The sequence below is a fragment of the Micromys minutus genome, assembly GCF_963924665.1.
Source record: "Micromys minutus genome assembly, chromosome: 16".
NCBI classification, from domain to species: domain Eukaryota; kingdom Metazoa; phylum Chordata; class Mammalia; order Rodentia; family Muridae; genus Micromys; species Micromys minutus.
Window position 1 is genome coordinate 6,010,801 of NC_137985.1, and position 25,877 is coordinate 6,036,677.

Consider the following 25,877-nt stretch of genomic DNA (forward strand, 5'->3'; position numbering starts at 1 on the left):
ATCAGACCTTAATTGATCAGGGAACCTCACACTCAGTTACATCATCAAGCTGCATAGTAGCATGTAGCGTTGAGGCCTTCCACTTTTCCAGAGGCAGCATCCTGCACCTCCAGGAGAGGGAAAAGTCAAAGTACGGCCTTTCAGGCGCCCATTCTTACCCATGAGGCCACTACAGCACCGTGAGGCCCTTAGCACGGTGACCCTCATCAGGTCACTGAAAACTCTAGTGCTCTCTTTTCATTTAGGGGAATTTTTACATCACCACAGACAATCAGAAGCTAGTCAAGGTCATATTTCTAAGGAAACTGGCCCTGATTAAGAACATTTGCATTTGAAGCTCTGGGCAGGTTTAGCTGATATAGGTGTGGCAGTATCTTTGTCTCTTGAGACCCCCTTCTAGTCCAGATCTTCACACCCAGCCTCCAGAAAAATATTTACAGGATTTTTGATTATTAACTTGCTTGTTCCCTGACTCAGAACTGATGTTATCTTTCTGCATGTAATTAAAGTGGCTTAAAAGAAGACTGAATAAAGAAGGCTTCTCTTTAGCCTCAAGACTGGCTGAAATTAAGTTACAATTTTCACTAACTGCCTTTTTTTTCTTTCAATCCAAGCTCCTGCACTGTTGTTTGACATAGCTGGTCTCAGACACCAGCTGACTAGTAAAATACAGTCTTGGGAAGTGTCAAATTTTAGGAAATTTGTATGACACAGAATGAGCAATATTCTAAAGCCATGAGAGGGCTATTAGAGTTCTTTCATTCGAGCAAAAAAAAATTCAACTAAAGATGTTTTTAATGGCTAAAAATAGAAATCACTTACTCTTAGTTTCAGAAGAGACACCCAATGGAAAGATTCATTAATAAGATAAGTGACACCATTAAAAGGGGTGTGCATGACCTAGGGAAATAAGTAAAGCTCTTGCCATGCAAGCTTGAAGTTTAAACCCAAGAAACCTACATGAGGTTAGACATGGTAGATGCAACTATTCTCCTAGCACTCAGGCAATAACATGGAAGTCACAGAAAAAGGGTCTTTTGGAAGCCCTGGGTTGGATAGCATGGTGGGCTCTGCTGAAAATAGGAGCCTTGTCTCTATTAAAGTATAAGGTGACGACCAACAAGGAGGCTGCTCTCTGACCTGCACACAATGCTGTGGCATGGTGTCCCCAAACTTACACACACAGATAGTGTTCCTCTTTCCTTTCCTATGGTGAAGACAAAGTATTTTTGGCATGAGGTAGAAAGAAAGGGAACTCATCCTACATGATAGAGATATGAAGTTCTGGGGCTATGTCAGTTTGAGGCTATGTCAGTTTGAGAACAGGTGACCAAAACAAGCAATGAAATGTTTCTTTGGTCTCCCTTCTTCACCATGCCTAAGTCTGATCAAGCTTCTTCGGTGGCTTTCTCAAGGGAAAGAGTGGATCAGCTAACAATCTGTGAACTCTCCAGAGACTGCCCTGTGCCTCACCCCTACTTCTCCCAGTTTTGGAGAAGACCTGATAACTATGCAGAGATCACCTACCACCAAATTCCCAGACAATGAAATTGTATAGTTTTAATGGCATTTGGCATGAAGACAAAGTTAAGTTACTCAGTCAAAACTTTAAGCATTTTTTTCCTGATGGAAACTGTTCAGGGCCAAAGCTTTTATTAAAATACAACTGAAATTTCTACAAGGCTGTTTAGCATCACAAAACACTATGAATCTCAATAGATTTCCAGCAGCAGAGAGGACAAGAGTGCTTTCTGCAGCTAAGAAAGCAAAAGTCCTTGTTCTTTCAAGTTTTCCCTGACTCAGAACAGCCCTCTCTTCCAGTGTGGCCCAGTGGTCCCTCCACACCTTCCCAGGGCTGCCAGGAAGAAAGTAATGCTTGTCTTTAATGCCCCACTCACATTTCTAATCTGGAATTTCTGAGTAACACATTCAGATCTGTAGGATGATGTCATTATATAACAAGGTCAAGCCTATCATTATATGGGAAGGAAAGGTAAGCAGGGGAAAGTCTAGGAAGGTGAGAAGAGAGAGATTCAGGATGGAAGATGAGGATGATCTATCTTCCCCGAGTGGCTCTGAGTAGCCTTGGGTAGATATGTATACTTTCTATATGGTTTCTATATGTCAATTTATCTCATCTAAGCTGGCAGTTTATATCTTTGTCAACTAGTTATAAGCTCTCTCACACACACAATTTGCCACCTGAGAAGAGACAGGATTAAGGTGGCGGCAGAGAAAAACTAGGTCACATTGGTTGCTTTTTTCTTTGTTAAGGGCCAAGTGCTAAGCTAGGACTGATCACTAGTGAAGAAAGATGATTTTGTTTATCTGAAGAATGAGTTCAGATGGCAAAATCATGACATTTTCCTAGTGAGGTTCTATTCTGACATTCCCATTTGAGGTGAATTTTTGTTCTCATTTCAACTGGACAGCATTTCTTTATCATCGAGAATAGCTACTCCCCCAAATAAATTAATTAACAATGCCTTATAACCTCAGGAAGAATAAATCACATCTCATAGCCACAAAGACATAGATTCAATATCCTGGCCCAGTTCTTCGTGGGGTTCTTTTGTTTCTCACATGGAGGTTTGTCCTAAGAATGATCAAACTTTCCTTTTCTAATGAGTTACAGAGCTTTATTTAGAGCAAGGTGAGGAAGTATCAAGTGTGACTGCAGAGCAAGGGGCTTCGTGCTCAGGCTGTAGAGGTCTCACTCTGCTCTGCGGCATGTCTGTGCACACTCCTGACACAGCCTTGTTGAGAACACTCCGTCACTGTTTGGTTTCTTGATTCTCTGTGGAACTGGGAGTTAAAGGTTTTCCCTCCAGTAGTGTTTGAGGGGATGACAGCAGCAAGGATCATATTCAGAATTCACATGTTCCCCTTGTGGTTTTCTCATTTCTTTCTGTCAAGCAATGTGACTGGGTTGATTTATGGTTTACTCTACAGGGCAAGCCAGAATGTAGAAAAGCTTGTTTCTCATGAGAAGTTTCTGTATCTTTAAATGTCTTAGTTGGGCCAAAACGTAGTTTCCATGCAAAAGTTCTAAAGGAAGAGAAAAAAGGACTTACTTTCTTCTTTCTTGCTAATTATGGCAGGCAGAGTGTAAATCTAGGGAAGAAAGGACATCAGTTAGTCATTGCTGTTAATGGCCATGCAGAAGATTGGCAAGGTGATGCTTACATCAAAACAAAAGCCTGGGGATTTGCTCGCAGTCCGCCAACTGACTTCAGGGTGCTGGCATCTGCTCATCTTGGCTACTGAGCCCCTGCTATGGGCCCATCCTTGGTGGTACAAACCGGGCTAAGTTCTACCCTTTTCATTCTGCCTTGGGCACCTCGCTCTCTTCCCCAACTCATGCTTTTCTGTGGGCCCCATCTTGACGACGACATTACTGAGATAACGAGTCACCCCTGTACCTGCTCCAGGCCAGGACTTCTTAGCCATTAGTAAAAAGGTTTTAAAATTTTTTAAATCTACCACTGATTGAAATTTTTGATTTTTGATTGATTGACATTGTTAAAAAAAAAAAACAAACAAAAACAACAGAGCAGAAAAAGAAAACGATCAACACAGAGCCAGATCCTTTTACTATTTACTTTTGTAGACTTAACATCACATCCTGTATGCTTAGTGTTTAGACCCTAAACTTTAGTGTCTAAAATATACTCACAGTGCCTGTCACATCTGACTGTGGCTTAGAAACAGGGTTTGAGGGTGAAGGTCTCAGGGTCCACAGAATATGCTAGCAGATACCATTGCTCAGGCATTAACTCGGACTGTTCCTGGTCTCTGCCATCAGTGGAATCCCCTCTAGTGGTGTCTGTTTATTCTGTGTTCTCACTCTATGGCCGGGAACAGTGTTCAGTATGGAAGCAAACAGCAAGGAATATCTTTTCTCTTTCCTACTTAACTTCTCCGGTGTTTGTGAGTAAATTACCACACAGACATCGAAACAACTCTTACAGACAAGATGTGGATCACTTGGGGATGTCTCCCACCACAGTTCTGGTAAACTGCTGGTCTTTAAAGAGGCCTGGACCACAGAATGACCCCTCACATATTCTAAATAGTAATCTAATAAAATGAGGCAAGATTTGCAGCTAAAGTCATAATTATACATATTTTAAAGTTACAGTTGTACATTGGTAATGGAAATCTCTCTGATAGACAAATTATAAGTAGGAGTTACATGCTAATGACTGAGCGAACACCAGTGTAGCAGGACAGGCCATTCTCTACTTTGTTACTTCATGCTTACAGTTGAATTATATATACATAAAAAGAAAATGCAGAGGTGCTTTGTAAGTCTTAGAGTGAAACAAAAGTCAGAGATGGTGCCATGCTCTTACTGGTTCTTTCCCATCCATGGCCTCCAGCCAGAGTTTCCGGTTAGCTTCAGAGAATGCCTGTAGCGTAATGATGCCGTGCCTATGGAGACAGATAGTCTACATGTGAATTTCATTTCACTGTGCCTTTCAGCATTTGCTAATTTTCAAGACCTTGATTAATTAATTGTAAAGTCACAATTTGGAAAGAGAAAAGATCAAAAGCAATGAATAAAATGGAAATAGAAAACTGGAAGGTTTGTTCTACGGCCATCTTCCAGAAAAATTACACATGACCCTCACACATGATGCGCACACACATACATGCACACATATACCCTTAAACACACACATGCATAGAAGTACACGTGTACACACACACACACACAGGCATACATATACACTTAGACACATACATGTACACATGTACAAGCACACACATATACCCACTTCTAAATTTAAATGATGGCAGGTAAGTCATGAATGTATAAGGTATAGGGCTGTCTGAATGAATTAATTCAAAATTTCCCCTGGAATAGTAAAAAAGATGGCAAATGCATATCAACTGTTGCTCAAAGTCACCTGACATTCAACAGTGACAGTGATTAAGTTCACAAGCCTAGTGTGGGAGCAGCCAATCATTAACATTGACAGTGTGTTTAGCCTCAGGTCATACTAGCCAATTGTCCTAAACATTTCTCTGCAGCATGATCACAGTGTTAAAATAAAATCTCCCAAAATAATTCTCATGTCAGGTATATAGGTGTATGTCTGCACTGGGCAGGCTAAGACCAGAGAATTACAAGCTCAAGTCCAGCATGGTTTCTACAATGAGTCAGAGTCCAGGCTTAGATTATAAAATAAGATCCTGTTGGTTGATGTCAAGGTGATACATGATTATACAGTGGGTGGAGATAGAGTTCTAGTAAGAAGAGAGGAGGTGGAGAAAGAGGGGGTTTCGAGTGGAGGCAACATGGAAGCAGATGTGGATGTTTCTCCTGGTGCATCTCTAGATGGATATGATTGTTATAATTATTTATAAGGGTTTATATGGGTCAATTTATCTTATCTAAGTAGGCAGCTGGTATCTTTTTCAACTGGCTATAAGATTATTGTGTAGAGAGATTTTGTTTTGGATTGAGTATTTAACCTATAAACCTGTTTGATAAGTTAATGATTGTGGGTTCATGTTTTTACTGGGGCCATAGAATGAGATGTTTGGGTACCAGGCTTGGGAACTAACTGCTTAGAGGATTGCGCTCTGGCTCCCATGGATTGATGGCAACAGAACAAACCTTTATTTAATATTTACTGCAAAAGATTCCATTTCAACAATGTCCCCAAATTCCATTCATGCAGCCACTGTGAAAAGCTACCTAAGGATGTACGTCCAGATAAAAGAAGGTAACATATAAAGGGGAGTTTAAGGTGATATAAAAACTTATAGATTAACTCATGTACTAGAATTGAAATATACCCACAATCCCACTGCAAAACATTGGAAACTTTCATTATTTATATGAAATGATTAAAAACTTGGAATAGCATAATCTGTCAACAAATAACTTGTATTTCTTCTGCTGATATGAAAATGGCTCACTAGAATAACAGGAAAAGGAAAAAAAACATAGAAAAACCCAAATAATTTGATGTGATTGAATTGATTTTCTTTCTCTGGGAGAAGTTGTAAGTACCACAAACTTTATATACTTTAAGCTTGTGATCCTCTTGCCTCAGCCCCCAGAGTGCTGGGGTTACAGATGCATGTTGTGCCCAGCACTGCTCCAGAGTTTAAGTTGATGTCACAGTATGATACAATTGGTAACAACACTCAATACATGCTGGATGGTTATAGTTTGTTCTGGGTGCTGTATTCATAGGAAAACTTTATTATCTCATTTAGCCCTCAGCAAATCTTGGAAATGTAGATTTATTTTCCTATTTCAGAGACAAAAATAACAAAGGCACCATTTGAGTGATTATAATTACAACTAGAATGTGCAGAAATGTAACAGATGTGCACATAGCCACCTCTACAAACACTGGACTTGGCCAGCTCTGGAGTGTGTCGTATTACCCCTGGAATCTTCTTAGTCTGTCATAGCAAAACCATCAGGCCTCATGTGATGATAAAAAAATGCTTGTCCCGAGGTTTTGCCCGCTTTTTCAACATTTGTCTTCCTATGGGGTTGCTTTATCCAGCCTTAATATAAAGGGAGATTCGTGTCTCACTGCAATTTGATATTCCCTGTTTTTTCTGGGAGGTCTCCTCCTTCTGAAGGTAAAGTGAAGAGTGGATGTGGAGAGGGTAGAGCTGGGAGAAGATGAGGGAAGGGAAACTGTGATCAGAATGAAAGAGATGAGAGAATAAATTTTAAAAGTAAAAATACATGTCTTAAAGCCAGCAACCAACACTGTGGGCTTCTTCCCTTTTGCTATGGTATTGGCTGTTCTGCCCTCTCTTTTATTATAAGAATATAATTGTGTGTGTGTGTGTGTGTGTGAGTGTGTGTGTGTGTGTGTGTGTGTGTGTGTGTGTGTAACTTTACAAGTTCTTCCATGCGACTCTTCAACAGCACTACGCCTTGTAGGTTTTTTCTCTTTTTTTAATACAATGAAAATTTATTGTACAAATCTGCGAAAGACTGAAGTAAACATGTGGATGGTCCCATTACAAAACACTTTATGACAGTGGCTGTCAATCTTCCTAATTTTGACCCTTTAATGCACTTCTTCATGTTGCAGTGACTCCAACCACAAAATGTTTTCCATTGTTACTTCATAACAGTAATTTTGCTACTGTTATGAATTGTAATGCAAAGATTTGTGTTTCCCGACTGTCTCATATGGCTCCTGTGCAAAGGTTGTTCCCTAGCAAAGGAACTGTGATCCACAGGGTGAGAACGTCTGCGCTACTCCATTTTATGTTGTGCTTTTCAGTCTTAGAAATGGAGATTGAGTAAAAACTAAAAAGAAGAAAATAATAATCAAACCTTTCAACCACTTCTATGTCAAAGCAGAAGCGCTTGTCAATGGAATCCGTCTTTCTTCGGATACAGGACTTTAATTTAAACATTTCAGGTGAACCAGTAACAAGGCCATTCTGAAAAAAACAGAGAGGTATCTAGTTACTATCATAAGGGTGTGAGTACAGCGATGCAAAGTCACCAAGTGGAGCTGTTAACTTACAGGTAAGTCATGCATAAAGGCTGCCTCTGCTTCCCAATCCTTGCCCCTCATTGATAAGTTACTGTGTTTTGTTTCAAAGAAATCTGTCATAGGACTCCTTTTTACTTTGAGACACATTTACTTTGTATGGGAACAGACACTATAGTGAATACACTCTTGGACTCAGAAAGATCCGGCATTACAGTCACTGTAACACCACAGTTGCGTGTGTGGTGTGTGTGCTAGAATGCCGTACTATTTCCCCATCAAAATCCTTTATTATAAAAAAGAAAATGTAATTCGCATGGCTAAGAAATTAGTGCTGGGTGTATATATTTGTACTGGAACCTCGCAGCGATAAACAGCTGCTTGAACCAAGTCCCAAAGGAGCCTCCTGAATAGGGAAGCTCACATTTGCCAATCTCTTCCTGCCAGCCATATCATTCACGGCTTCACTGCCAACCCACTTCTTGGAGAATAAAATGCAAACTCTCCAGATGGGCAGAACAGGGGCCTGAGAACTCTTAGGAGTTCTCTTCTACAAGAGATGCCCATCAGGCATGCAGAAATGTTAGTTCAATGTCTGTTAACCATGTCATGATTGTGAACCTCATAGATTTATTATCAGCGCTTTGGCTTGTTCGCTTGCATTATTAACATCTCAACTGTCACATAAGTTAAGTTTCTGTCAATTGCTACTCTAAGTGAGTTATAGATAAATGTGAATTGTGACTTAATAACTCCACAGGTGATGGCCACCACAGGCTTTTTTCTCAGGTAGGTTTGCCTGTTTTACTTTGTGTCTTTTTTAGGCTCTGGTGGAGCCCCAGACACAGTATGTTTCAGTTAAAACATCTTCACATTTCCAGCCTCCATCATTTGCTCTGCCATGACCTACATGATAAACTGCCTGGATGACTCACTTTCTAGAGACAGCTTCCTCTTTGTTAAAATAAGGTTGGAAAATTATCTATAGGAGAAAATACACCTCCAGAATTCTTAAGCTATAACCTAATTAGCTAATTCAAAAGATTGGGTTAGGGTTAGGGTTAGGGTTGGAGTTGGGGTTAGGGTTGGGGTTAGAGTTAGGGTTGGGGTTGGGATTAAAGTTGGGCTTAGGGGTTGGGGTTGGGGTTTGGGTTGGAGTTGGATTTAGGGATTGGGGTTAGGGGTTACGATGGGGGGGCTAAATTAGGGTTACGGCTAGAGTTAGGTTAACAAAAAAGAAAAAAATGGCAAAATAGAAGGAAAGACAGGAAGGAAGACAGGAAGGAAGAAAGGAAGGAAGGAAGGAGGAGGAGGAATAAAAATAGAAAGAAAAGACAGATAGAAAAAAGGAAACAACAAAAATGGAAGAGAAGAGTGAGTTACATTTGATATAAAATACAGATTGTAGCATTTCACCAAATAAGCATCATTATCATGTCCTACAATGCTGCCTAGTTATGAAACCTTTAGTAACTAATTTGCCTTTGGGGTAGGTGAACTTTCATTTGTTAGTTTGAAAATCTTGTTAGTCAGTATTTTGGTATGTAGATTTGTTGAATGTCAGAGGCTTAGGGCACACAAGGCCATCTATAGCATACCTGCTGGGACAGGATACAGAACCTTGGGGACAACATGGGTCCAAGCACTGGCAATCCCTTCCTTGTTTGTTAATCAAGCCCATAGTGTAGACCCCTCTTCTGAAACAAGGAATGTAGGAGGGTACCTCAAACATTAATGAAGGATTCCTACCTGCAACTCTACTGTTTATAAATACATAATAACCCCAGCTGAATAAGAGCACTGCCCATTAGTTTTAATGTCATTAAGGTCACTAAAAGTTCTTTTAGTGGACCTTTCAGTTATTAATTGACTTCTTATCTCCTGTCCTTAAGTGACGAGCTTAATTTAAAAAGGAGAGAGCTCACTCACCATCTTCCCACTGGCTTTCACATCAGAGACGCTCATTGTGAACAGCTTGCTTCCTTTGTCGTAAGTACAGTAGTGTTTAATCCATGTGAAACCCAGTGGTCCTAGTGCAGGAGACAATAACACTTCAGATTTAGTTAAATGGTCTGAACCTGAGTGTATGCACGGGCACATGGAGAGTGTATACTCTCACTGTAGCTGGAACATTCTCCATGAGGAAAGGTGACTGAGGAGGCCAGCATCACAGACTCAAAGGGCTACATGCAAGCTCCCTTGAAGAATTGGAAACCCATGAGTGAGCCCATCTGTAAACTTCAACTATCTTAATATTATTTATAGGTATGGAATTTGGACAATAGGTTTAACCAACTATGAGCAGAAAATATTTGAAAAACCAAGCACACAGACACTGAACAAATATAACTGCATTTTTAAAGATTTGGGGTCTTGTTTTGATTATTCTCAGTCTTACTATGTAGTCAAAGCTAGCCTTCAACTCATACCCCTTCTGCCTTTGGCTCCCTAGGGCTGGGGTTACCAGTGTGTGTCACTATTCCTGGGTGCTGATTAGAATACTTTTAATATTTAGAATGTGGAAAAACATATAGTCATATAGAAAGCACTTGACAAATGAGTTAACAGTGAATAATCATTCTCTCTGACAGTTCAACCTTGGAATTTCTTCTTTCTGTTGATGTGAGAGAAATAAGCCAGAGGATGGAGCTTGGAGGGTTGGGTACCCTCCTGAACCCTAAGAAATCAGACATGGGTCTCTAGAGCAAGATTCAGAGGCAAGAGAAATTCACAGTCATTGATAGCTACATGGCAAGGTCAAAGCCTATCTGGGCTGTTCACCCTGCTGCTTCCTCCAAGGCTAGCTGGCTGCTGTGTGGGAGACAGTCTTAGATATTTTGCTTAAAATCCCCTTGTCAGGCTGTGTTCTTTTAAAAGGAATAATATTGTAAATTGTTTTTATTATTTTTGAAAATAAAGTCATTTTTATGCAATATGTTCTGATTATGGTTTCCCTTCCCTTACCTCATTCCAAATCTAACCCATACCTGCCATTCTAACTCCACTATTTCTCTCTCTTAAACAAACAAAGAAACAAACAAACAAATAGCATAAAACAACAAATTAACAACAACAACAAAAGAAACAAAGAAAGAAGAAATAGGGGCACACACAGAGACAAGCATGTTTCTCTCTCTCTCTCTCTCTCTCTCTCTCTCTCTCTCTCTCTCTCTCTCTCTCTCTCTCTGACACACACACGCACAGACACACATACTTAAAAATGGAAATCATAATGAACAAGTAAAAAATCAGTAAGATTAAAAAAAAAAAAAAACCCAAAAGCAATGTAAGACCCCCACCCCAGGGGGAAAAAATCTACAAAAATACCTGAGTTCATTTTGTGTTGTCCATTTACTTCTTACTGTGAAGCCTTAAGTAGACCTAGTGAGACTCACTGGAGAAATATTTGTAAGCAGTTGAAGACAGCTTTCCATTATCAACTGAAGGCAGCTTATGATCTAGGAACAGGAGCTTGCATCTGCTTTCCCATCTCAGCACTAAGGCCCATGTGGTCTGGGTCTTGGTGAGAATGGAGTACTTAAGTAACCCACCATCAGAATGTGACAGTCAATATGTGATTTTAGCTGTAGTAGTGTGTATTTTATAAACTTGATTTAAACTTTTATGTTTGGTGTATATGTGTTGAGAATTATAGTATCTTCTTGGTAGACTTTCTATTTGATGAATATGTTATATTCTTATGGTAAGTTTGATGAATATATCTCTTATGGTAAGTTTGGATTTGAAATCTATTTTTTCAGATGGTTATACCTGCTTCCTTCTTTGGCCTATTCACTTGGAATATCTCCTTCCATCATTTTACCCTGAAGTGATATCTATTCTTGCAGGTAAGATGTGTTTCTTGGATGCTGTAAAGGATGCATCCTATTTTCACCCCATTCTATTAATCAGTCTTTTTATTCCAGAATTGAGATGATTATTGAGAAATATCAATGACCAATGTTTGTTGGTCCCTGTCATTTTATTGTTGTTATAGTGGTATATATGTACACGTGTGTGTGTGTGTGTGTGTGTGTGTGTGTGTGTGTGTGTGTGTGTCTCCTTTCTTTGTATGAACCCCTCTCTGATACTGCTTTTCAATCTCAACACAGTTTCAACTTGGTATTTCTGCATCATGTAAACAATGGTACTAGTCTTACTTGACCAACAGTATTTTCTATAAACTAATGTTTTCCTATATATGTATACTTCTGGAATCATGGCTGGAGTCAATGATAAGATAGGGCAGAGACAGTCACTGTCTTCTGGACATGCAGCTCTTTATCTGCATATGAGCTTCTGACATTGTCTGCCTCCAGGCAGCATTAAGTCTCATCTAATAGTCTTCAGTCAACCTTGGAAGCACATGGGCTTCATAATCATAAATCTATTGGAATTCCTTGTCTGTCACCTACCTTTTAAATTTTGTTTAGTTTTTCAAACAGAGTTTTCTGTCTCCTTCAGACTGGACATGAACTTACTATGTATCTGGGGCTGGCCTTGAACTACTAATCTTTCTGCTTCTCCTCTTCCCTAGCATTGAGGTTTTGTGACCCTGCCCCTACATTAGAGCTGGGAAATGAACCTAAGGCTTTGGGAATGGTTAGATAAGCATGTTACAAACTTCTGTATTGCTAGATTTCTGTTACTGTGTTGCTTTTGTATACAGTTTTCTGAATTTAGCCTCTTTGTTGATATTTATTCCTGTCGAGGCACCATGAATAGCAATAATATATATATACACACAAATGCACACACATACATACACACACACACACACACACACACACACACACACACACACACATGTTTTTACAAGGTAAGGCTAGGGTAACAGCTTGGGGGTTAAGGTATTTGCAAGCATGAAGACCTGTTTTTGGGTCTCTAGAAGCCGGCTGAAATGTCAGAAGGCAGAGATGGGGAGTCCCAGAGCAAGCTGGCTGTGATGACTATTCTTGCTTGTTGACTTGAGTATATCTGAAATTAACTGAAAATCAAGCTTCAGGGTACACCCGAGAGATTTCTTGATAAATTCATTTGAAGTGAGAAGATCCACCTTAAATCTGGACCATATAAAGGTGCCAGCAGCCTATTCATTGTCCTTGCTCGCACTGGCAAGTTCATGCCTTCACTGTTATTAGAGCCTACTTCCTTGGCATTCCAGTACACACTGAAGAGCAGCTGAGCCATCCTAGACTGGGCAACTATAGGACTCTTGGACTTTCCACTGAAATCAGACGTTGTTGGAATAGTTGGAACACAGCCTATAAGTCCACTGATGAATCTATCAGACCTGTTTCTCCAGATCCCTGACTAATGCACTAATGGAACTAGACCCATTGGGGGAACTCTGGGCTTGACTGACAGACTATGTCTATGTGAAAAGATGGAGTGATGTGGGAGATGACATCAACTGCTATATGCATGAGTACAGGTGAGTGCATGTGACCACACGTGTCCACACATATGCAAATATGCATATACACACAAGGGCCCCACACACATGGAAAAAAGAAAGTTAAAAAAAAGAGACTTCAGGTCTGTCTCTGGGACTCACTCTTCTCTTGGACATAAAGATAGCCCTCCATGGTCCACTGGCTGGGTGGTCTGTAGTCCTGGTTGGCAGACTTCATCCTCTGCATCAATCTCTCCACCTCTTGTCGAGTGCTTTCAAAGTTATTTCTTGTCTTAAGTGAAGAGAAGCCACAAACTCACTTAGCATTTCCCACCAGGTTGGAGGAAGTTGTTAACTAGCTTTAAAACTGCCCAGCAGAGTGGGAAAACCTTGACCCCTTGAGTTCTATTCAGTGTAAAAGAACTCTGCTGTGCTGAGCTGTGTGCCTGCTCTGAGTTACTTTAGTAGAAACACCCCTGGATGATCCTGTACATCCTCTGACTTGTGTGTGAGAGACTTTTTACCTTCAGATTCTTTGGAGAGTCCCAAGTCGGTAAGATACAGCAAATGACATTACCAACCATCTGCTAGCCTGGATTAGCTAAGATTAAAAGTAGATACATAGGAACCTAATCTCTTCTTTGAGGAAGAAAACATGGTGCTTTTGATATATGTGACAATGAGCAAATTTAAAATAAGCCCTGCTTGTCCCAAGGGTCTTTATTTTTATATTTTACTATTTTTTTTAGAATTAAAAAAAATCACTTTTCAATAATAAATTCACAAATAAAAGGCTTCACATGAATAGATTAAGGTGGCCACCCAGAAAACCACAGCTCCAGAGTTTACCCCTTAGTGAAGTCTACAGCTGAAAGGCTTGTTAAAAGGCACATCCATGGTTTTGAGTCTGGAAATACTAATACAGTTGCTAGAAGGCTGGTATAAAACTTATTCACACAGAATTCAAGTTCTATTTTTTTAAGAATAGTCATTTATAAACATAATAATAAGTTTGCTTAAGCTGCAGGAATAAGGTGAGATCTCTAAAAGAATCTGGCTTCCATTCAAAGCACTTCACCATAAAAAGTGTGTCAGAAAATGGAGCCGCTGCTTACCTCCAAGACCTCTCAGTGATCCGCAAGAGAATTTACCCTCAGAGTACTGGAGGGTCTTTATCTCAGAACTATCTTGCTGTTTTATCCTTTTAAACATAAGGATTGATTGTTTCTTTCAACTGCTTTCTTTCTCCTCTCCAAACTGAGGCAACTGAAGCTAATACTGAAAGAACTTGTAAAAACTTCTTGGTATCTGCAATTTTTCTTTTTCTTTTTCTACTGAAGACAGACAACTGTCTTCCACATTGGGAAAAAAAACAAAAACAAAAACAGAAACTACAGTGCAAATGAGCTAAAGACAAAAGCATTTCTGCTGGGGAACCTAGGTGTTAAAGCTGAAACCCAAACATGATTGGAAAATTCCAGTTGCATAGTTCTGCGGGGACATGCCAGCTTGGTGGCGAGCTGTCCGGAGAAGGACACACACACATTTTACAGAAGATTACGTGAAGGATATTGTGGCTAGATTGCTATCCACTCAGGCATTCAGTAGTGAGGACTCAACATTAGGACTTTGCTCTTCCCCAGGTTTGAGGAGGGCGGAACTGTGTTGGTTTATGGCTAAAGTGTCACTATGTGTTCAGAAACCAAAAGAACTGGAGGACCTTACAAAATAAGCTGGTAGAAATAGACCCTGTGTAAACATTTCTCACCCGTATGTGAAATAAAGCAAGGCTTTGAATGCTTCAAAACTACATTTAACTTACCTGCAAACAATTAATAACTGGCATTTTACATATGCTTTCAGAGATATGAGCCATGGAATATGAAGCCCGAGACCTTCCCTTTGAAAAGAGAGAAATAAATGCTGCTCTCTTCACAAATGAAACTTGCCTAAAGCCAGCCAAGCCCTCCTGTTTCTGGCCTTGAGGCATTAGTGAGATGAAAACCAGCTCACTGTGTTTCCCTGTGATGATTCCATACCTGTATACACTGTGAAATCATTTCTATAACCTGGTTAAGCAATTTATCATCACCACATGTATTTTCTATTCTTGTTTGTGTGTGGTGAGCAGGACTTAAGGTCCATAAAAATTTCAGGTGCATACATCGTGTTAACTATAGTCAACACAGAGTATGTGAGAATCCCAGACCCTATTCATCCTGAGTCACCCACTAAGCTAACAAGAATACCAGCTAACTTCCAATGACCCAATTTGTAATGCTTACTTTTTTAGAACACAGTAGCATATAGTTTTCTAACACACAATTAGTTTTCTCTAGTAAACATTCACCCAGGCACTAGAAAAGAAGTCATGAGGATGTCTGTAAAAAGGAGGTCTGACTTGGTCCTAACGGATGATCGAGAGGGCAGAGCATTCTTACATTCTGTAAGTTGAATTGCAGCTGCTGCTTGTACGGTGCAAACTCCTGGGCAAGTTCATATCCCTCGTGGTAAAATGTAAACAAACCCTGAAGGAAGGACAAAAGCTGTAAAGATAAAAGCATACACATAAAAATCACAGAAGTCTGGGTTTTGTATATGAAAAGAACACTCAATACAAAATATCAAGATTATATTTCATTCTAATTTCTCAAAGTAACAATTTTCAATCAATGTGTTTGGCCATGGAAACATAGGTGGGAGACGGAAGAGATCATTGCCTCTTATCTTGTCTCTCCGTGTGGTCACGGAGTTGACATGTACTGTCAACTGTTCTGCCTTCCAAATGCATCATGAGACAACCACAGGGGCCACTAAAGGGAGCACAGAGAACGGAGAAGGGTCTCTAGATGAAGCAAAAGATGAAAAGGCGTTAGATTTAGAGACCAGGCAGGATATCATAGCAAAGAGCTGGCAAGGGCCAGTACCAATTTGTTCAGAGGGAGAGAAGAAAAATTACCCACAAGGTGGCAGTAGAGATCCTGGTTTAGGCTAAGGAAGACTTTTCAAGGTGAATTCAAAGCAGGTTTGCAGAGCATAGAAATTCCATATTCCTGGCCTTGCAATCCCATTTTTTGTTATTTTTTAAATTACTATATACTTGCATCTGTACATAAGAAGTTCTTATCATAAAATTGTGGGACAGGTATATTTATTAGTAAGTTTATCTAGAAAAAAAAAGCATTATTTTGATAGTTTATATAATTCACTACTTTCTTATTCCATAGCCTTTACCACTGGTTGTCAGCCTACAGATTCTTGTTGCAATCAAATGGAAAATACTTTCAAAAGAATCTTAAACTATATCATTTGTTATTTTTCAAATTGAAAGAGAGAGGCTATGAACCGATATTCCTGTGTGAGTAGCTTCTCCACCTCTTCTGTGTGGGGAGGCAGGAGTATTCCAGGAGGCCTCTTATGTGAGTGTGAGAATTGCCAATACCTATGAGTCGGTTCTACGAGGAAACCATGACTTCATGCTTTTCTTTCAACATGTAGGTCAGCTCCATACTGAGTTATGTCAATTCTTGGAGTCTGACACTTTCCAAATGTTTTCTTACGTTGTTTTCTTTTTATTTTCATTTAATTTAAATCTATAGTTTAGAGCAAATTGGAGCTTAGAGCTGAATTTAAACCATTCTGGTCAGGCCCTGCATGTGTAGATCTAGACTTTTTCAAAGGTTAGAAACAGTAAAACACTTCTGAAACTCATGATTAACAGGACTCCTCTGACTTGCAATTAGTAGAGTATTTTCTCTGTTGGCATCAGTAAGTAGCCCATGGAGAAATTTTCTCCTTGTGAATTAGACGTCATAGAGAGCTGGTGTCATGTCAAAGCCATCAGAAGCTATGCAGATAGGTATATTAACAGAGAAGATATTTTCAAAACATTGCCATAAATCTATAAAATATCTAATACCCCTAAATCCAGTTTTCTAAAATTCTGGCTTCTCAGAGTATGGGGCAGGGAAGGACATACTGTATGTCAGACATGTAATGGTATCTAAATAGTATGTAAGGATTCTTGGTGTCCTGCTTGGGGCTCTGGAGTAAAGGTAGTTTACATACTAAAAGATTAGATGCATACAGAAGTCATGTGCTTGTCACTCGACCTGAGAAACACCCATTACACACACAGAAAGGCCACTAATGTTTGTCAAGTCTCTCCTCTGGAATTATTTCACTGATAGTGTGCTGAGCCAGCACTCTCCTCTGAGACCCGTTTGTTAATTGAGCTTTAAAACTCATGATTCGGGCACTTCTGTCTCCCGAGGTTGCTTTGTATCCTAAGCGTTTCTGTCACAGACAGAAACCCACCTGCCAGCCTCGTTAGTGGGGCTGCACAACCACTTTGTAGGAGGCATCCATTTCCTCTCACGGCACCTTCTAAGCACCCAGTGGGGAGTGAACGATTTTATTGAAGTACATAAAAATTACACAGCAGAGGCTGGAGAGATGGCTCAATGGAGGATTTAAATCCTGATATCAGGCATCTACATGGTAGCTTACAACACTAATTCCCTTTCCAGGAATCTGGATAGTCCTCTTCTGGCCTCCATGGGCATTATATACATATATGGTTCACACACATGCATGCAGGCTAAACTCATACACACCCAAAGTAAAATAAAGAAATCTGAAATATTAATTATTGGCACACTAAGAGCTGTCACGTTTTTCTCTGCGCTGCATTTCCACTGACGCTCAGGAAAGCCTAAACAAAATTGAGTTCAACTAGAGCCACTAGGTGGGAGAAGAGCTCAACTGTTTAAAAAGGAGAGAGAAGGAGGGAGGGAGGGAGGGAGAGAGAGAGAGAGAGAGAGAGAGAGAGAGAGAGAGGGAGGGAGGGAGGGAGGGAGGGAGGGAGGGAGGGAGGGAGGGAGGGAGGGAGACAGAAAGACAGAGAAACAGACAGAGAGACCAGAGAGACACAGAGACAGACACACACACACACAAAGTGAGAGAGACAGAGACAGAGACAGAGACAGAGACAGAGAGAGAGGGAGAACACTGATGACAAGCTGGGCTGTGCCATAAAGTTAAGACGATGACAGTGAGCAAAAAGACCTGGGAAATCTGAAGAACTTCCCTTCCCAAACCCTCACCATCTATGGTCACTGGGGAAAAAAAACAACAAACAAACAAACAAAGAGGAAAAAAAGGGATCAGCTCAATTGTGGAATAATTTTTTTATGGTGACCTTTATAAAAATGTCAGTGATAACACTTTTTTTAATGTTTGTTTCTAATTATATTTTTATTTTATTTATTTTTTTACAACTTTATTTTAAAAAGAGGGATACATATACAGATTTTTAAAGGCATTTTAGCATAATATTATATGAATATTTTTGTCAGTACTTAATTCTTTTACAGGTTTGATAGCACGAATTGAAATCCCACTAGTTACCATAAGCATAAAGTACATGTAGGAGAGAACTTAACATGGATACAGATTTCTTGTTGAGTATAGATTAAACATAATAATCTATGATTAACAAAAATTGCCACAAGGCTATTATCTTAGCTCTTGGATTATTAGTGATTTAAGGTCAAGGTGTACCACACTCTGAGAGGGTGCTATACATTTATTTTTCCTAAGAAGAACTGAGGCTTTCATTTTTTTTGGCCTTTGTTTTTCTTGAGCTTCATATAGCCTATGAGTTGTTTCTGGGGTGTTCAGTTTTTTGGATCTGAAATCCAATTATCAGTGACTGCATATTATGTCTGTTCTCTTGTGACTGGGTTACCTCACTCATGTTGATATTGGCTAGATGCATTCCTTTTCTTAGGAATTACATAAAGTCATTGTTTTTGAAAGCTCAGTAGTACTCCATTGTGTAAATGTACCACAATTTTTGGATTCATTCATATCCTGAAGGACATCTGGGTCCTTTCCAACTTCTGGCTACTATTAATAGGGCTGCTATGAACATTGTGGTGCATGTGTCTTTATTTTATGTTGGAGCGTCTCTGGGGAATATGCCCAGAAGTAGAATAACTGGGTCTTCAGGTAGTACTATGTCCAATTTTCTGAGGAACCACCAGACTGATTTCCAGAGTGGTTGTACCAGTTTATAACCCCACCAACAGTGCAGGAGTGTTCCTCTTTCTCCACATCCTCACCAGCATCTGCTGCCAACTGAGTTTTTGATTTTAGCCATTCTGACTGGTGTGAGGTGGAATCTCAGGGTTGTTTTGATTTGCATTTTCCTGATGACTAAGGATGTCAAACACTTTCTTACATGCTTCTCAGACATTCAAAATTCCTCAACTGAGATTTTTTTTGTTTAGGTCTGTAGTCCATTTTTTAGTAGGATTGTTTGATTCTCTGGTGTCTAACTTCTTGAGTTCTTTGCATACTTTGGATATTAGGCCTGTATCAGATGTGGGGTTGGTAAAGATCTTTCCCCACTCTGTTGGCTGCCATTTTGTTTTCTTGACAGTGTTCTTAGCCTTACAGAAAATTTGCAATCTCATTAAGTCCCATTTGTTGATCTTTGACCTTAAAGCACAAGCCATTGGTGTTCTGTTCAGGAAAATTTCCCCTGTGCCTATGTGTTCTAAGGTTTTCCCTATTTTGTCTTCTAATAGTTTCAGTGTACCTGGTTTAATGTGGAGATCTTTGATCCACTTGCACTTGAGCTTTGTACAAGGAGATAAGAAAGGGTCTATTTTCATTCTTCTGCATGCTGAGTGCCAGTTGGACCAACACCATTTGTTGAAGAGGCTGTTCTTTTTACATTAAATGTTTATAGCTCCTTTGTCAAAAATCAAGTGACCACATGTGTGAGGGTTCATTTCTGGATCTTCTATTCTATTCCGTTGATCAACATGCCTATCTCTGTACCAGTACCATGCGGTTTTTAAAACAATTGCCTTGCAATATAGCTTGAGGTCAGGGATGGTGATTCCCAGAGATGTTATCTTGTTGTTGAGGATGGATTTCAATATTCTAGGTTTTTTGTTATTCCACATGAAATTGCACATTGCTCTTTTCAACTCTATGAAGTATTGGGTTTGAATTTTGATGGGGATTTCATTGAATCTGTAGATTGCTTTTGGTAAGGTGGCCATTTTTACAGTGTTGATCCTTCCAATCCATGAGCATGGGAGATCTTTTCATCTTCTGAGATCTTCCTCAATTTCCTTCTGGGCAGATACCAATTCCCTATGCCAGGGTTCCTGCTCCCCTGATCCAACCAGAGGGACAAGTTTTCTGCATGCTCTGCTTGCTCCTCTTTGTACTTTGGCTACACACAGCGCAGTCTCACCAGGCCTGTGTCTCCGGATTTCCACTGTTCCCGGTGGCAAAATTGTGATAACACTTTTGCATGTATCATTTAGTGTATATGTGCGTGTGTGGGCTAGTGTGTCACGGTGCACATGTACTGAAGTCATCACTCTCCTTTTACCATGTGGGTTCCAAATAGTTGGGCTTGGTGATAATTATCTTTCCTCCAGATTCACATTCCTCTAGCACTAGGGAAATCTCCTATTACACTTTATTATTTCCATGGTGTTTAGAGTTAAGTTATTATTCATTAGTCCCCAAACCAGACCAAAAGTCAACACTGATACCATGTTTGTAGATATTTTTAGAACTGAATAAGTGCCCATTATTTTCTCAGCTATTGGTTGCTACTTGACTGAAATCCAAATGAATGTGGTAGGCATGCATTAGCTACACATCTCTACATACACAACTCACTGGGCTACAGTAAGAGGATAGAGTGGGTGCAGTGCCTAGTAAGAGGCTGAACCAGCTGCAGCAAGATGCTCCGCAGCCCCTACTTCATCCAGCCACACACCAAATCCTGACAGTCCTACAAGCTCTGGAAACTGGGGCATGTGTTTAAACACATGGCACGTGGAGAAAATTCCACACCTAAGTACATGTGTGCAAAAGGAAAGCAGGACGCGCAGACCAGAAAGCAAACAGCAAAATTAACCATTAGCCACTGTCCTGTATTTACATACAGAAAATCCTAAAGAATCTATTTTAAAGAAAACTAAGAGAATAAACCACTTCTGTGAGATCAGTGAGTAAAGATTGACTTTATACCAGCATTTACTACAACAGACAATCTGACATCAAATTTTAAAAACTCCCATCTTCAAATGCCTTAAAGGAATAAAATACTTAGGAATTAGTTTAGGAAATTTAATTCAAAAACATATTCTGAAAGCCAGGAATGCAGCATCAATAAACAACAACAACAAAAAAAATTCAAACAAAAAGTTTCTCCCTCTCACAGTTTGAGGAAACTGTTAAGATGACATTTTTTCCACACTGATTGACAGGTACAGTAAAATCAGATCCACATCTCATACCCTGGCAGAGCCCAGTGATTCTAGATTCATGTGGAATGGGAAGCAATGCCAGCTAACCAAAGAGATCTGAGTAAAAAATCGAGTAGCAAGCCTTACACATGTTAAGGCCGTTCCAAGTTAATGCCAGACAGCGTAAATGTGCAGCACACTCTGACAGGAGCGGAAGACAGATCAATGAGCAGAGTTTGGAAGGGCATCACTTAGTTCGCAGCCGGTGGCACTGTTGGGGAAGCTGTGGAACCTTGAGGATGTGGAAGAAGTGAGACACTGCAAGTTGAACTTATGGTTAAAATCCACTTGGCTGCTAGTTTTGTGTTCTGCCCAGAACTGAGCCAGCTCCCATGGCTACCTTGCCTTCTCCTTCACAATGGACTAAATTTCCCAAAAGAGTGAACCAAAAGTATCTTCGCATACATCACAAATCTCTGATCAACCAATACTTCACAAGACTCTCCAGAGCCTCACAACTAGGTAATGAACATCCATTGGTGAATGTCTGAGTAGATTCACTTTCTGTGCACAAGGAAACATATATACACAATGGAATAAATTGTTTATACTCATAAGAAAGACATATGTCAAGAAGGATAAGTGGGGTGTCACAATTTGGGATAAGGTAAGGGGAAACCCACCCCCCCACACACACACATGCATGCACCCAAGCATACACACACTTCAAGCGAATGAAATCTTCAAGAATACTAATATATCATTTGCCTGCCATTTGTGAACAAATGATTATAAAATCTCTCTAGATACAACTAAGGCCATATCATATACAGATGTACCTACGTGTTTCAAGATAGAATTTGCCATAAAGAAGCTCAGATGAGGCAAGAAACAACCCCCAAGTAACTTCCAGGAAGGACACAGATAAGAAAATATCATTGCAGTTTTAGACAAGGAATAATTGAACAATCAGTGGGCAGAGTCAGAAAGACATGGAAACGTGTGGAAGAAATATGCCATATTGTTAGAATCAATGGACTGTCATATTGTGGTGTACAGAAGGCCTCAACCTAGGAATGCTGAGAGGCAAGTGTTATAGGAGTTCTCCAAATAGATGAGAAGTAAGAAAGATGGCTTTCTAAGCTACAGTGCCTACCAGGAGGTGGCTGGATCAAAGGTTAAGAGAGCTTCCAGTTTTTCTAGAGGATACAAGCTTGGTTCCCAGCACCCACAACAGTAGGTACACAGTCTGGTAACTTCAGGTCTCAGGAATCTAATGCTCTCCTCTGGCCTCCAATGTGTATGCACATGCACACACACACAGACAGACACACAGACAGACAGACAGACAGACAGACAGACAGACACACACACACACACACACACACACACACACACACACACACAGCATATGTACATGTATAAAGTTTTTCAAAATCTTAACCCCCGCAAAAATGCCCATCATGGCTCTCTGTCAGAGCTTAGTTAAAAAGAGGGGACCAGGAATCATAAATCTTTGTCATAGAATATGGCTTGCTAGGCTGAGGAGCCATTCACAGGTCACAATGAGATTCAGATCCACTGAAGTCCCAAGGAGTTTAATTGGATGGTCTGTTAGGTAAGTTATTTTTTTATTCTAAGAAAATTTAACAACTTAGCACTTTAACAAGCAGAACTTCCAGTGACGTTGGTAGAAAATTAAATCTCTGAAGCTGAGTTGTGTTTCCAAAGCTCCTAATCCTCCTGGCTCAGGGACTAGCCTTATAAGCTATAGAGGGCCCTGTTTATAGGACTGAGTTGGTGGACTCCAAAGCTGAGAACATGCAACGTGAGATGGGGCCTACATCCTTGCAGGCTCTGCTCCTCCTCACTGCATGTGTCTGCTGGGATCTCACAAAGAGGATTATGACAGATGTGCTTTTTTTCACTATGTCATCATCTCTCTAAAGCAGAGGTAATATTTCATTTTCATTATGCACAAGTCTCTCGAAGACTGTCATCGACAGAAAGGGCTCAACGGTTTCCTTAGGCACTAGCAAGCCTGTCTTCTCATCTCATAGGAAATGAGCTGGGTTTAGGGATCTACATCAGAAGATTGCCTTGATGTCACAGATGCCACCTTATGAAGACGCTCATTCGAGCAATACTGTTACAAATTAGACCGTACTTGAAAAATCACTAAAAAAATGGAATAAGCATTAATTCAGTCCAGGATCCCTTGGGATGTGCCACCCACATTTGGGACTGCTAATGCACCCCTCCTATACCCCCAGTTAATCTTCTCTTGAAAGGTACTCCCAAATATAGCCAAAAGTGAGCATCCTTCATCCCCTGAGCATTTCCTAGCCAAATCACGTTAAAAAAAATCAAACTTCACTGCCACATCAGTGTACACCATTTTTTAGGTTTATATTAATAGATGTTATATATAGCATAATTTTAGGGTTCCTCAAGAAATGCAGGTTCTCCTCTACCCCCTTGAGTACTCATCCTGCATCCCACACTATAGCCTGTATGGTTAATAGCTAACATTCCTGTGGAAGAGCTATTGCAGTCAATGAGTCAATATGGATACATTATTAACTGACTCCAAAATTAAGTATTTGAATTATGCTTTCTGTTGTGACCCGCCATTGGAGCCTGGCCTTATTTTTCCCCTCCCCCACTTGTTTTGCTAAAGGACTCCTTCCTTGTATTCATTGTGGTTCTTAACCACGCCCCAGAACGGTCCATCCCAGCTCTTTACCTTGAAAACATCCTGTTATGTACACTCATAACTGCACCTGGCCTCCCCAGGCTTTGTTGTTCGCCCCATATAAAAGGAGTCCCGAGTAAATCCTGGGTGGCATTCACCCATTATTGAGTGACCCATGTGTGTGTGTGTGTGTGTGTGTGTGTGTGTGTGTGTGTGTGTGTTTCTTTTTCAATCCCTCAGGCCTCTGTCCAACGCTCGGTGACAGTGACGGTGCGGGTGTCGTCAGCATTCTATGGGTTTTACTAGTGCATTTCATTCATTCACCATTACCAAGTAATACAGAGGAATTTACTGACCTAAAGGTATTCATCCTTCCCCAATTTCCCTTTCAAAAATTTTTTCATTAATCATTATTTCAAATGAAAAATTTGCTCTAAAACATTTTTCTCATAGATCATTTTCGAGGCTGTTATACACTAAAAAACTAAAACTTACTGGTTCCACAAACTCAAACTTCTTCTTCTCTTGCACCTCTTGGATTTTAAAGACATATTCTAATGAAGCTTCATAGAAGTTCTGATGTTCTCGGCCAATCTGTGAATCTGCCTAGAAAACAAAAAACCAGCATATGACACAGGGTTAAATCCCCATGGGTCTATAACAGAGGGAATGAACACGGGGTGAACCCTACAAACTCTCATGAGTCTATACACAGAGGAAGAGAGGATGGGTGAACCCCACAAACCCTCATCAGTCTCTACACAGCGAGTGAGCACAGGGTGAACCCCACAAACTCTCATGAGTCTATATACAGAGGGAGTGGGAATGGCATGAACCCTACAAACCCCCAATAAATACTAACATCTGCAAACAGTTTCAATGTAGCTCCAACTCACTAGAGCTTATAGTGATAAACTATAATTATATAATATGTGTGTGTGTGTGTGTGTGTGTGTGTGTGTGTGTGATAAATACAGACATACTTACAGAGCTAACCATCAAAGGGTAGGTAGGATACAATAAGCACCAACACGTTCATAAATGAAATGAAAAGGCTATAGTAAACAAAAAAAGAGCTCCCTTACAATTATTATGGGGAGAAATCTCCAGAGAAGAATACAAAGGCATATGAAAATCTACAGAAAGAATCTGGAGAAAGCACTACATTTTGAGAGAAAATGGTAGAGATTGGCTCTTGACACGAGCAATTGACAGTAAACTGATTCTGCCTATAAAAGGGAACAAAGATGTCTGAATGGAGACAAAGGAAAGCAAGAGATGGTGATGGAATATATGAGCTTCTCGTGAAACAGAAGGAGTGTGGTTTGAGGGAGGTGGGGCAGGGCAGTGGGAGTTGGAGTAGGGCACTCTGCGTGGGTGGGCTGGACAAAGAATAATTATATACATGTGTGAGAAATTCACCCTGAAATCCACGTCTTTGTATGTTGAAAACTTAATAAGAAAGAAAAAAGAGAGAAAGAGATGGGGGAGGAAGGAAGAGAGGAAAGGAGGCAGGAAGTAGGCAGAAGTCAATATCATGAAAATCAGAGGTAGACAAGCCTGGCAGAGCTGCCTGAAGAGGAAACAGGGAAAGTAAGGTTATAGCAAGTCTAGGTTTTAATAAAAGAAGGGTTTGAGGATGTTAATCAAGAAGGCAACACATCATTACGGAAAATCTGGCAACTTCTAAGCACAGCCAAAACCAAACGAAAAGCTGACCATGAGTTCTGGAGTGAATCATGTTCCACCAACACCAGGGGCACCTCTTCCTCCTGACTGCAGTCAGCGCAGAAGGAACTACTGAGACAGTGCCAGTGCTTTGCTGGTGCTGTGTCTCTTCCCTGCCATCGTCAGACACCTTGGAAGAGTGACTCTGGATCTATGGATCTACAGAAGCACATAGTCTACTTTCCTGTACCATCCCATTCTCCAGCCACAGCTGTGAAGGGCGGGCTCTGCAGTGAGCTTCCACTGAGAGGTCACCTGAGAACGGGTGGGTCTGAGCCACCAACAGGGGA

At 40.3% G+C, this 25,877-nt stretch overlaps 1 protein-coding gene across 2 annotated transcripts in view; it reads right to left on the reverse strand.

Moving 5' to 3' along the window:
- Positions 1–25,877, reverse strand: part of ARHGAP42 (Rho GTPase activating protein 42) — a gene marked incomplete at both ends in the record, with an annotated part of 233,837 nt that overhangs the window by 21,856 nt on the left and 186,104 nt on the right. For both annotated transcript variants that reach the window (XM_080930427.1, XM_080930428.1), the window contains 7 exons: positions 3,075–3,114; positions 4,356–4,434; positions 7,325–7,434; positions 9,417–9,517; positions 13,045–13,174; positions 15,324–15,428; positions 24,355–24,465. In XM_080930427.1, coding sequence (XP_080786553.1) covers positions 3,075–3,114; positions 4,356–4,434; positions 7,325–7,434; positions 9,417–9,517; positions 13,045–13,174; positions 15,324–15,428; positions 24,355–24,465 — 676 coding nt within the window. The remainder of the gene's footprint in view (positions 1–3,074; positions 3,115–4,355; positions 4,435–7,324; positions 7,435–9,416; positions 9,518–13,044; positions 13,175–15,323; positions 15,429–24,354; positions 24,466–25,877) is intronic.